Source organism: Delphinapterus leucas, chromosome 17 (assembly GCF_059928025.1).
Source record: "Delphinapterus leucas isolate spDelLeu-1000000601 "Yukka" chromosome 17, BTC_Dleu_Yukka2, whole genome shotgun sequence".
Classification (NCBI taxonomy): domain Eukaryota; kingdom Metazoa; phylum Chordata; class Mammalia; order Artiodactyla; family Monodontidae; genus Delphinapterus; species Delphinapterus leucas.
In genome coordinates, this window is record NC_143145.1 from 8,739,140 (window position 1) to 8,752,807 (window position 13,668).

Consider the following 13,668-nt stretch of genomic DNA (forward strand, 5'->3'; position numbering starts at 1 on the left):
TTTCTGGTTCGCCATAGCATCATAGTTCCTGGTCCTGTTCCTGGGATGTTATAGGCATCCCATAAATGTGGGTTGTATACATGAATTGCATCCAGAACGGCTAGAAGCCGTGGGATCAGCTAAAACTGTTTTCAAAACTTGCCTGGGGCTCCCCTGGTGACGCAGTGGTTGAGAGTCCGCCTGCCGATGCACGACACGGGTTCGTGCCCCGGTCCGAGAAGATCCCACATGTTGCGGAGCGGCTGGGCCCGTGAGCCATGGCCGCTGAGCCTGCGCGTCCGGAGCCTGTGCTCCGCAACGGGAGAGGTCACAACAGTGAGATGCCTGCGTACAGCAAAAAAAAAAAAAAAAAAAAAAAAAGAATTTAAACCTATAAAAAATAGTCAGATGTTGGTAATTTCTATGGTTCAGCCTAAATATAAGGATTAGGAGGTAGGTCTCTGTCCCTCACATCTGTTTACTGTATTTTTACACAGCTCACGTAGGTAGTCTGGATTTCTTGGCATTAGTAACTTTTATGGTTGGTAAAGCAGCCACGTACATGTTAAGGTAAATGTAGATGGTCTCAGTGTAGGCTGCTACCCCAGGGAGGTAAAGGAACTCCATCCCACGGTGCTATTTAAACCAAGGCTGGAAAACCAGCTCTCACGAAAGCCTTTTGAAGGGTCATTTGCCTTCTGAACTAAAGGGGACTCAATTCCTACCTCCATGTTCACTCCCAACTTTCAACTGCATGAATCTATGCGTTAAAATAACCTAATATTATTAAAATGTTAATTTGTACCTTTGTGCCTGTCCCACAATTGAATTTTCAAGCAGTTGATTACGTTTCCCTCTATGGATTCAGGAAACCATTTGCTCCACTTTGTCTAATTTATTAAACATACTTTGGCCCTTACACCTTTTCCATTAGTCACCCCTAAACACACTTTGGACAAATGAATAGGAAGTTTGATGTTAATGAGCATCGTTTTCTAGAGGAAGAGTAGCACTAGGCTGCAGGTATAGAGGGAAACCACATGTTACTATTTCAGTACCTTGGAATTCTGAACTTTGGTCCCTACTTGGGAAAATTAGATCTCTTATCAGAAGAGTTTTCCTGCTATTCATATAAATATTTTTGTTAAGATGAATTTTGGTGTCAATATGAATGCTGGTGTTAATACTTTTCTTACTGCTGATTTCTTAATTCCCCCTAACTTTTAAACTTAAAAGAACATTTGAAACTAAATGAGCTGAAAATATCTTTTAAAAATAAGCAACACATTGAGATTCTGGTACATAGCAAATTCCTGGTGAAGAAAAGTTCCAAATTTGCGATTCTATTTGCATTTCCATAAACACAGAGAATCTTTGTCTGAGCTTATTATGGGACAAATAGCAGTGTTAGAGATGGGGTGTTGTAAGACTCTAATTATGCATGTGCTCCCATTCTGATTAGCGCATTTATAGCATGAAGCAATACAAAACTTGTGCTTTGGGCTCAAAAGCTTTTTTTCTTAAAGTTGACATTTTCATGAATTTTAAGTAACATTGGTCTCATTTAATGTAATTAAAATATTAAAAAATAAAAAAGCTCTCAGATGCCACTGCTCCCCAAGAGGCAGACCCTGAGATGGAGTTGCGCTTGCAGAACATTTGCTGGGGAGCAGCCTGGGGATCCACACCTGTGGGAGGGGAGGAAGCAGGACTGGGAAAGGGGAGAAGCTGAGCTGCGATGCTGGCCTGACAGAGGCCCCAGCCACTGCCTGCCCAAGTTCTGTGGCTCACGTGGTCCTTTAGATAAGTCGTCCCGAGTTGGGCTAAGGGAGCAGCCTACACCCCACATTGATCAGAGAGATTGAAACACAGGCTCCGGATTCTCACGCTCAGTTCCAGGTCCCAGGCATGTCAAGGAAGGAGCAGAGAGTTCCAGAACTGAAAAGGCCATGTGGTCAAGGACCTCGGATAAATTAGGGGTAACTGGTATGGATGGATGACCTTCACTCCCGAAGAAGAGTTGGGCAGCCCACGCATAGGTTTGGGGCTCACTCTGGTCATGTTCCCATCTCTCTGGCTTGGTCAGTAGAAATTAAAATTACTTAAAAATGAAATAAAATGAAAACTTTAGTGTCTCGGTTACACTAACAGCATTGCGAGTGCTCTGGGGCCCCGTGTTGGACAGCCCGAAACGTTTCCATCATCGCAGAAAATTCTCCTGGACAGCACTGCTCCCCGACAGCCTGCCACCGTGCCTCTCGGAGGGAGGTCCTGCTGACCCCACTCACCCCCGAGACACCCCAGGAGGAAGGTGCCAGCTTTCATTACCCCAACGCCTACTACCGCCCTCTGCTCCCTCAACTGCAAGGCATCTCTGTTTAGTCTCCTCAACTCTGTCTTTCCTTGCCCTCATATTTGACATTAATGTGGCTTAATAAACCAGAACTGGCATGGATAGAAACTGAAAAGCATTTCCATTTCTTTATGCATAGGCCAGGAACATGGGGGAAATATTTGTACCCATCACACTAGTTCAATTAGAGAAAAGAAAAAAAAAAACAACGTTTAAGTTTTCACTTTAAAATAGCATAAACCTTCCTACCCTGGCACATGAACATCCAAAATTGTAACATCATGGGCCAGCAAGAAATGAATGGAAAGCAGTAAAATTGGCATGACATAGACTTTAAAGCATAGCAAATACATCATTTTGGAATTAGCTGCCTCCAAAGCAAACCTCGTTTGATGATGATAAAAACATGCTTCACTAAGCCATCCTTTCCATGAGTCACCTCCTCTAATTATCCTGTGAACACTGCATTGGTGGCTTCCATTGCTCGTTCTTCCATGGTTTCCTTCTACATGTTTTTGTTATGCAGAATATACCTTTTAAAAAATGTTTCTGAACAAACTCTTCCAGCCCTGAAACTTCCTGTGTTTGGTACATGCGGCATTTGTTGTTGTTTTTTTCTCTTCTGGAGTCTCAGCAAAAGTCTGGCCATCACACAAACCATTGGTGATGCTTAAAGGTATTCTCCTTAGTCGGGTGTTCAATACATGATTGAAAGGGTGGTGTTTAAGTAGACCTTTCCTTGCTGCATTGCACATAGGCCCTCCCATGAGGTCTGTGGGAAGGGACTGAACTAAATCACACATACACACACAGATTGAATTTTTATAAAATATGATGGAAAAATATACAACCACAGTATCTAAAAAAACGGTTGCTTGTACCACCACGGATTGCCATCAAGGGCAATAAGAACACTCACCTCCCCAGATTTGATGCTATAGTCCCCCCAGACAAGGATGCCTTGCTTCATTTGCTCAGTCACCGTCCATGTATTGAAGCATACATGTGACAAACAATGGGCTAGGCTTTCTGGGGTTCTGACCAATGGCATCACTACTCTTGCGCTTTGAGGCCATTATGTAAACTAAGGGTTACCTGAACCCGAGCACAGTTGATCTGATAACCAAGGCAGCTACTAAGTGACTAAGGAACTGGTGGGATACACTGGACAAAGGGATGATTCACATCACATGCTGGGCAGGGTGGAGCAGGATGGTGCAAGATTTCATCATGCTGCTCAGAACGGCCCACAGTTTTAAACATATGAATTGTTTATTTCTGGAATTTCCATTTAATATTTTCAGACTGTTGACCATGGGTAACTGAAACCGAGGAAAGAGAAGCCTTAAAGTGCTTCCTTTAATTGAAAAGGTGAAAGTTCCTGACTTAATAAGGAAAGAAAAAAAAAATCATATGCTGAGGTTACTAAGATCTGCAGTATGAACGAATCTTCTACCCGTGAAATTGTGGGGAAGGAAGAAGAAATTCATGCTGGTTTTGCTGCCGTACCTCAAACTGCAAAACTTATGGCCACAGTGATTGATAGGTGCTTAGTTAAGATGGAAAAGGTATTAAATCTGAACAATTTTGTAACATGTATTACAGTATATTGCAATAATTGTTCTGCTTTATTGCTAGTTATGTTTTTAGTATTTTACTGTGCCTAATTTATAAATTAAACTTCATCACAGGTATGTGTGTAAAGGAAAAAACATACTATATACAGGGTTTGGTACTATCTGTGGTTTCAGGCACGCACTGGGGGTCTGAGAACGCATCCCCATGGATACAGGGGGACTATTGGAGCTTTCTCGTGCCCCATATAGGGGCTTAAAGTCAGACTCTTTCATGAAATATGTAGTGGAAATTAAAATGTTTTAGCATTTAAAAAATATATAGTGTATATTTTTGAAGATGTATCAGAGAGAATGTATCACTAACTATGTCCTGTGTTTTTGTTTTAGGTGGGCGAAATAATCACAGGTTGTCAAGGAACATCAAAGCCAGTGAAAAGCACTCCGGACAGCAGCAGGGAGCAGACGAACAAAAGGTGCCCTCCCCTCAGCCCGTCTTCACTTTGCTTAGAGTTCTCTTCATTGTCATTTGGTGCCTAGAATGCACCTTCCACATAGGTACAGTGACTGAAAGTTTAAAAAGGATTCATAGCATGAGCATTAATGTTTATTCCCCAAACTTAGACTCTTGATTTGCAGGGCTCAGAAACAGATCTGTGTATATTTAGGTTCCAGCTTCCGGTGACAATAATAAAAGTGGCAATAGCCACACCGACAGCTACATTTACCGGGCACTTGCTTTGTATCAGGCACCATTCTGTGTGCTTTACCCATAGTAATGCATTTAATCCTCACAATTTTTACCCTCAGTTTACAGACGAGGAAAATGAGGGAGGGAGGAGTTTGGAATGTCAGGAGGTCATGTAGCTGTGACCTGTTGGGACGACTCTGCTGAGCCCTGCTCATAACGCTGCTCACACCGCCTCCCTTTTATGACCTGTGTCACGTCATAGATTCCAAAACCCTCAGGGCTGCAAGGACCGAGAGGCCCCGTGTGTGCCCTCTTGTCAATCATAGGTCACCTTCCAGCCTTGGCTTAAGCTTCCTTCTCAACAGGATCCTCACCCTCTCAAGAGAATATTCGTGGCATTCTCAGTATTCCCCCAGTGTCTGAAAGCTTCTCTTTGATTCCTAACTGAAGGTTCTAGCTCTGCCCCCAGAGACACCCCAGAACAAAGCCCACTTCCCACAAGCAGTGACAATCCTTAGAGTAGTTCAGACAAAGCTCTCATTATTTCTCAGTTCTTCCTTAGAATGAGCATCCCAGCTCTTTCAACCTTCCTTCTCCTTGCCGTGATTTCCAGACTCGTACCGCCCAGATGGCAGACTCTATTTTGGACCAAGGCAAACTATCTTTGAGATACAAATGTATATGCTAGAATTGCCACTATAAAAATACCTGAACGGGAACTATATTTATGTCTTGCATAATACAAGCAGTCAGGCATTTGTATATATTCAAAGACAACTGTCAAATTTTGTAGAGATTTTCAAACACGGGGTTTGTTTAAACAACAGGTATGGAGTTGAATTCCTTCTGAAAAGCGGGTTGCTGTTTTTAACCTTGGAAAGCCACTCTCATGTTTCCCAGCTCAGTGATTTCCATTTCAGATACATGTGTAATTTACAGAGAATCAAGGGTGTTAGGACTACTATGAATCCTCACGGTCATAATTAACCCCCAGCGGCATCAAACACATTTAAAGAGTTTGAATCTAATTTATGAGGAATCACAGGGATGGGAAACCAAGTCATTGCCAAAGTTTGGAGCTGGTTTTCAAGACTCCAGGGAAACCGTCATTACTGTGATTACACTTGATGATTAGAGATATCCTAGCACAATTCGTCATAAGAGGACCTCCTGCAGTATTTTCACAAAGCCTTTCTTTTTCATTTTCATTACTGAGAAAGGATCACCTCATGACCGTTCATAATCCATCGATGGGAAGGTTGTTTGTGGTGCTCCTTAATCACCGACAAACTTCCTTACACACATTATCTCAGCTTCTGGCTGGGCAACCCATTAGCCAAACAGCCACCTATAAATGCTGCACATGGGAACGAGGTCAGGCAGGTTGTTGGCTTGGGGGAAAGGACTACAGAGGCAGCGGTAACTGGGGGCAGGGAGGTCGGAATAGGCCCCTCAACCCTCTCATAGCCTGAGTGGTCCTTTCCTCATGCTGTGGAGACAGAGTGAATAGAGGGAGAAGATAAAGGGAAGGAGAGTTATGTTCACTGGGACCAGATGGGGTCATGTTTGGGGGGAAGGTCACTGACCCAGTGAACTCTTGTGGTCCTGTGACACTGTACGATGACGGAAAACACACAACTTCCTCAAAAGTGGACTTACTGAGGACTGAGTGCCTACCCTGTGCTATATGATGCTATGCGCTGTCTTTACTCTTCAAAATAACTGCGGTATAAATCCTCGTATCCTAATGTACTGAGGTTCAAAGAGATTGAGCAATTTGTCCAAGATCGCAAAGCTGTTAAGTGAGTGGTGGAAGCAGGACCATAAAACGTAGCCCATTCCTGGGCTTGCCTTCTTACTCTCCTCATGGTGTCGTTTCGAAAAATTAGACTTTCTTCTTTAGAGCAGTCTTATTAGGTTCACAGTAAAATCAAGTGGAAGGCACAGAGATTTCCCATATACTCCCTGCCCCAGCTCAGGCGCAGCCTCCCTCATTATCCACATCCCCCATCAGAGTGCAACATTTGTTACAGCTGGTGAACCTGCATCCATGCATCATTAGCACCCAAATCCGTAATCTGCATTAGGGCTCAGTCTTGGTGTTGTGCATTCTGTGGGTTTGGACGAATGTATAATGACATGTATCCACTACTACGGTGTCATACAGAGGAGTTTCACTGCCCTGCAAATCCTCTGTGCTCCACCTATGCATCCCGCTCTCCCCCCTCGCAACCCCTGGCAACTATTCGTCTTTTTACTGTCACCATAATCTTGTCTTTTCCAAAGTATTATGTAATTGGAATTATACAGTACGTGGCCTTTTCAGATTGACTTCTCTTCCTTAGTAATAGGCATTTAAGGTTCCTCCATGTCTTTTCATGGCTTGCTAGCTCATTTCTTTTTAATGCTGAATAATATGTCATTGTCTGGATGGACCACAGTTTAATCTATCCATTCACCCACTGAAGGGCATCTTAGCTGCTCCAGTTGTTTGGCAATTATGAATAATGCTGCTATACACATCCTGCACAGGTTTTTACGTGGCCATAAAGTTTCATCTCCTTTGGGTAAATGCCGAGAAGCACAACTGCCGGGTCGTATGGTAAGAGTATGTTTAGTTACGTAAGAAGCTGCCGAACTGTCCTCTGAAGTGCCTGCACCGTTCTGCTTCCCCACCAGTAATGTGTGAGCGTTCCTGTTGCTCCGCATCCGCGCCAGCGTTTGGTGCTGTCGGTGTTCGGATCTGGACCGTTCTAAATAGGTGGTATCTCATTGCTGTTTTAACTCCCGTTTCCCTGATGATATATGGCAAAGAATGATGGCTTTCTTTCTTCCCAAACCTGTATCTTTTCTTTTTCGCGCATGACTGCATAGGGAAAAAATCCAGTACAATGTTGAAAAGAGGGTGATAGCAGGCATCTTTGTCTTATTGCCAATTCCAGACCGAAAGTTTTCAGCATTTTACTCTCAAGTCTGGAACATTTTATTTAAACGTAAGTGTAGTGCTTTTATAATTCATGCTTTCCTAGTCACTGTCTGAAGTTCTTACCTCTCTATTTCTGTTCTTGTTGCTTCTGCTGATTCTTATGCAGAGTGCCCGTTTACTTGAGTACTTGTTTACTTTCTCCTGTGATCTGCTGCCTTGTTGGGGGCTTCTCAGAGGTCCAGGAGGTGCGCTGCCAGGGAGCACTGATGTGTGCTTTGGGGCAGATCCTAAAGACACTGCTAGTTTAGAACCACTTCAGTCTAAGTTCAAGATTGAGGGTTTGTTTGTTTGTTTTTTAGCTGCTATAAACCCATGGAAGTGCCAGCCTGTGGTGACAACTCATCCCTCTTCTGTCCCACTGGGGCACCTCCCCTCACAGCCCCCTGGGGAGGTGGGCAGAGCGGGTTTACCTCTCATTCACTCATACAGGAGGCAGAAGCCCTTTGGGACTGCACCCTTACTGGAGAGAGGGCATCCTGTTAGACTGCCCACCTGGCACGCTCAGGGCCTGGCCCTCTGTCCCCAGACTCTGTACATCCAGCAAGACCAAAGCCTGACTTTAGGGGCTCACCGAATGCCCTCAGGGCAAAGGTGGTCTCAGGACTCCATTCCCCTTTCTGGGTTCCTCCTTTCACTGAATTCTGACCTTGTGGATCCTAATTATCTCACCACATCTTTCAGCATCTCAGTAAAGTTTTTCGTGGGTAGTGGGAGTCTTCGGTCCAAACAAGCTAGCCCAACAGATTATCATTTCTTTATGTTCTTTAATAGAAGGAGTCAATCGTTGATGTATTTTACGCCTACTGCCTACTGATTTTAGACATTTTCTTTCTTTCTTCCATGGTAATAAATTTATTCATTCCATCTTCCAGCTATTCTTAGTAGGTGCCAGAGGTTCTGGTCTGACAGCCAGGTAGTGGGTAAAACCAGCAATGGGCATCTGTCACTTTAGGCCTGTGACATAGGGACAGGAAGCAGCCAGGGAGAAAAGCCCCTCTCCTCTTTATTTTGGGGACGAGTGTGGTCCTCAGGTGCCTCAGGCCCAGAGATTCATGAGTCATTAAAGCCCTGCATGCAAACTGTTCCTCACAACATCTGAAGCAGGGGCTCTGCAGATAACTATATACATACTAGCTAAGCTCATAGTTTATTACTGAGATCCAGAAGTTATGGCCCAAGAGATATGCCTACAATTGAGATGGGCTGCTTTTCCTCAAAGTCAAGGACAACATAATTATAATAGATGAATTTAGATATTTACTTAATTAAGCCATAGATATCATAGTCTTTTAATAAGAACAGATGAATTAAAAAGTACGCTATAGTTAATAGTGACTGTAATGCAAGTCTTTGAAAACTGTAACTTCTTAACACTGTTTATAGTGTACAATCTGGGACTTCAGAAAATGCCCTTTTATAGTCTTTGTATACTTTGTATTTTTCTTCAGCAGGTCCAGAAGTATTAGTCAAGATACTAAGGAATCAAAAAGGCAAATCTTTCAGGGGCTGTGCAGATTACAGGAATGAGCGGGAGGGCTGTAAGAACAGCAGAGTTTACACTTTCCAAAGAAAATCGGTCCTCCTTCCCCCACGACATTGTGTCTGCTGCACGAGTTTGGTCTGAGGACATGGGTTTGGAGCTCCTGGATTAGAATGACTGTGATATTCCTTAGGTCAGAGATAGTTTCTTATTTAATTTCGTTAATCCACAATAATAACTTTTTTTTTCATTTATTCAACAACTACTTATTCGGTAAAGCTATACGCCAAAGATGCAAGATGAAAAAGACAACACCTTTGCTTCAAAGATGTCAGTCTTATAGGGAGAACAGGTCGGTAATGAGACAATTACATGACGATGTGATAACTTTCCTATTGAGCACAACACTGCACTCCTAGATGTTACCAGGAAGCTTGTCTGTTTGCACAGACCATGCTATTTCTGGTGTCTAGCACAGCAACTAGAATACAGTCGGCGTTTAAGGTATATCTGTTGAATAACTGAATGAATTAATGGTGCGGTGATTCCAAAATAATTTCTAAATCATCGATATCCCTGGGGGAACTTTATATAAATACAGATTACTGGGTCCAACTCCAGGCCTATGGAATGGAAATTGCCAGAAAAGCAGCCCTGTGACTGTATCATCTAGAGTTTTCTCTATGATGGTGATAAGGGGACTCAGTGGCCAGCAGAGCTGCCTCCTGGGTCCGCTTCACTCCAGCTATCGCTGGAAGGACGGAGTGCCGGCGGAGGAGTGGGTTCTTGTGGGAGGGGAAACTGTGGGCTGAGCTTGGTGTGCACCTGACCTTGTAGTGCAGGCTGAGTGGTCTGAAGCAGCAGGGTCCGGGAGCCTGATTAGCTCCATTCAGGAGTGAGAACTGCCTGGTGTGATTCTATTATTGATCTTGGCTCTGGGGCGTGGCCTGCTGTATCATTTCAATTATCAAAAAAATCTTAGGTAAGCAGAGTCTCCCCGCTGCCCTCTCCTCCACCTGCCTGCACGTCAGCACGGCCCTGCGGCGCTCTTTAGCACTTTATTTCTCCAAGGGTCGACTCTTGCTTCTACTAGGCTCTAAGCTACTTGAAACCAGGGATGGGGTCCTATTTTTGCCTCCATGCTCCAGGGATAGTACTTGCCGATATTTGCTGAACAAATGAATGAATGAGTTGAATCTACTTGAAATTTACTTAAAACTGATACCTCAATTTCCTTTGCCCTTTTTGTTGTAGAAGCCAGCAAATGGAGAGACTAGAAGTAGATCCCAGCAAGCATGCCTTCCCTGATGTGGCTAACATAGTTCAAGCGAAAAAACACACGCCCAGAAGAGTTCAAGCTGAACCCAAAATTATACCAAGCGAGGAAGATCCAGACTTTGAAGATAATCCCGAAGTGCCTCCGTTGATTTGAAAACTTCAGGCTGCACCGACTGTGACCCGCCAGACCCAGATTTGCTCAGTGCAGAGAGTGCGTGTATGTTATTTCTGGGGTAAACAGTTATTTTCAACATTACTCCTCCGATGTTTTAGGTCCTACTTTGTACATTAATATTCTCAAACCAGTTTACAATTAAAATGTGTACCTTCAAAATGCTATAACATCATTTGTCTATAGTAAAGTGTTGGCTAGGGAAAATGTTCAGTAAACCATAGAACTATTATAGAAACACGCTGATTATAAATCCCAGAATTGCCTGCTTGTGCAGATAGATGAAGTCGTGGATTAAAGCACAGATTATTAAACCTGTGCTTCGGCAGACGGGTCAAGCTCAGAAGTTAAAATCGTAATTTCAGATCCAATTGGAATGCTTTCAGGTGATTTTAAGCAGTGTTTCTGTTTTCTTCTCATGACGTGTCTGCTTTCTCTGATGGCGAGGTATAATGGCAAGAAGATGAGGTTGGAAATGAGACACCTTGAAGTCAGATTCCCTTTCAGTCGCTTTGGATGAAACTTCAGCAAGTGCATGAACTTCCCCGCGCCTTAGTGGCTCCATCTGTGACTGGGGAGGAAGAATACTTGCCGTGTATGTAGGTTTGTCTCCAGATGAACCGTCTGAAGTGCCTGACACTGTACGTTGTGCGTTTCCGCTCCCTCCCTCCCCCTGAGCCTCCTTTCCCTGTTTCCTCCGCTACTCCTCTCCCTCCTCCTCTCTCTTCAACTTCCTTCTCATCCTACTCTCCCTCCCCTACTTCCTTCTTCACGTTTTAAATACTTGCACCTCCTCTTTATCTAGAACATTATGAACTCAATATTCCACATACGATATAGGAAAACTGTCTTCACTCTGACTGTGATTTACTAGCATTTAAATCAGGCTCTACTCGGCAGCCCCTGAGCCCTGGGACCTGCTCTGTTCGTCAAGGGGCCGGTGGTGACGAGGCAGTGAAATGTACAAACACGGACCCCGTCAGGCAGTGGTAAGAGCTTGCAGTCAGAAGGCAGTTCTGTTTGTTCTCCAGTGGAAATGCTCTCGCCTCTGGAACCAATACCTCTAAAGCAGCAGGGCCCAAAGTTGCAGGAACAGGAATGAAACTGGCCAGTTCATCATTACGGGTGTTAGTGAGAGGACCCTCTCCCATTTCGATCCCTTGATCCCAGATCCATGCTTCTTGGCTCTGGGAGAAATAGCACCACATACTGGCTAGGGATTCAGAGCCCATACTTTATCCTTGGGAAGATGATCTCACCCGTGCGAGGTATTATCACCCAGCTGGCCCTGTAGCTGCGTCTTCAAAAGGCCACTTCATTGTCCTACCAGGTCAGCTGCTCCAGGGTGATGATGAACATGGTAAATCCAGCGAATTCCCTAGATATAACTCCACGGGCATACTTCATTTGCTGTGAAAATGAGTTCCCTGGTCAGAGGCGGTGCTCCGTGAAGTACTGTGGCAGTGAATACTGCACCCACTGCGTAAACCCACAGATGGTGGCTTTGGCAGAAGCACTGTAGGGAAGGAAGGCAGATTCACATTCAGAACAAATGTATATTCCAGTGAGAACAAGGCACCGCTCCTTCCATGATGGATGGAAGTGTTCCAGTGTAATCGACTTTCCAGCAGGTGATGGATGGTCCCCTGGGGTATAGTGCCATATGAGGAGCTCACTGTTGGTTTCTGCCATTGTCAAATTGGTCATTGTGGATGTCTGCGAATTATTTGACACTCCTCCCGTCTTGAATATGGACCAACCTTAGTGACTTGCTTGCAACCTACAGCATAATGATAAAATGATGCTATGTGTTGTCAAGGCTAAATCAGAAAAGGCCATATTACAACCATTTGATTCTCTTGGGACACTCTCTCTGGGGGAATCCAGCTGCCATGTAAAAAGTCCAGCTCCCCTGGGGCTGCCATGCTGGAGGTGCCGCAGGAGGTGTTCCTGTCCACTGCCCCAGACATATGAGTCACCATCTTTGATGTCCAGTCCTGGCTACCATCTGGCTGCAATTGCATGAGAAACGTCAAAGTGAGAACCACCCTGCTGAGCCTTCCCAAACTCTGACACACAACATTGTGAGCAAAATAAAATGGTTGTTGTAATCCACTAAACGTAGGGAGAATTTGTTCTGCAGCAATGGCAACCAGAGCAGGATTGGTATGTGGAAGTGGAGTGTTACCATAACTAAAACCAAAGACGCACGGTTGTTGCCTGGGACCAGGGAGCGGTCAAAAGCTAGAAGGTCCTTGAGGAGGTTTGTGACAGTTGGCTACTCTAGGAGGCAGACACCAAGAGAGAGTTAGAAGTGTGAGAGGTTTATTGGGGGTAGTGGCTTGGAAGGATGAGGAGAGGGGGCAGGAGTAGGAAAGGCTTTAGACTTTAGATTTTAGATACAGTCTTGACATCTGAAAAACGAGGAAGGAGGATTGGTTAAAAGGAGCCTCAGACTGCAGTGCAGCTGTGAGAATGTCTAGGCCAGCCCAGAGAGGCACAGAAAACGGTCCACGGAAGACGGGCATGTTGGACAGAAATGGCCACGCCCGGCTGCTCCTGCCACATTTAGTTGTTGGCCGGAAGCTGCTGGGGAGAGTGAGGTGACCACAGCTGGAGAGCTGGAGCGAATCCCGAAGGCACTTACAGCTGGAGGCTCCCAGCTGTTTGCACTCCACGTGGCTGGTGCTCTCCCTCCCTCTCTCCCTCTCTCTCGCTCGCTCTCTCTCTCTCCCTCTCTCCCTCCCTCTCTCTCTCTCCTTATTCACTCTCAACAAGGCTCCCCGCCCGCAAAGGGGAAAGACTTTTCTGGGCTTCCTGGAGGGGTGAGAAGCTCCACGGCAGAGGCTGGGGGCGTGCTGCTTCATGCTGGGGGCTGAGGAGGGAGGGAGTCTCAGAGGCCAGGGCTGCGGGATGTAGGAGATGGACGAACGGGAGGCCTCTTAGGAGTCCATGAAAAGGCCTCCAGAGGGAGGAAAGTCAGCTTCCACCCTCCTCCAGGCTGACAGAGCAGGAAGCCTGACCAAGCCGTGTAAGGACTGTCTTATCTGCATCTGTCAAGGTCTTGGCAGTTCCTAGCTTGGGGCTTGAGTGGTAGAAGGGAGGAGGTCGTCACCAGGACCCAGAGAGGGTAGTAGTAGGCCACTGACAGGAGC

At 45.1% G+C, this 13,668-nt stretch overlaps 1 protein-coding gene across 5 annotated transcripts in view; it reads left to right on the top strand.

The window, feature by feature from the left end:
* Positions 1-13,326, top strand: part of DNAAF11 (dynein axonemal assembly factor 11) — a 92,636-nt gene extending 79,310 nt beyond the window's left edge. For 3 of the 5 annotated variants that reach the window (XM_089898711.1, XM_022554075.3, XM_089898712.1), the window contains exons 13-15: positions 2,131-2,290; positions 4,297-4,382; positions 10,318-10,484. In XM_089898711.1, coding sequence (XP_089754837.1) covers positions 2,131-2,290; positions 4,297-4,382; positions 10,318-10,371 — 300 coding nt within the window. In that variant the 3' untranslated portion in view covers positions 10,372-10,484. Of the gene's footprint in view, positions 1-2,130; positions 2,291-4,296; positions 4,383-10,317 lie in introns of all 5 variants that reach the window. The other 2 variants (XM_022554077.2, XM_089898713.1) reach the window with 2 other exon arrangements.
* Positions 13,327-13,668: the final 342 nt, after the last annotated feature.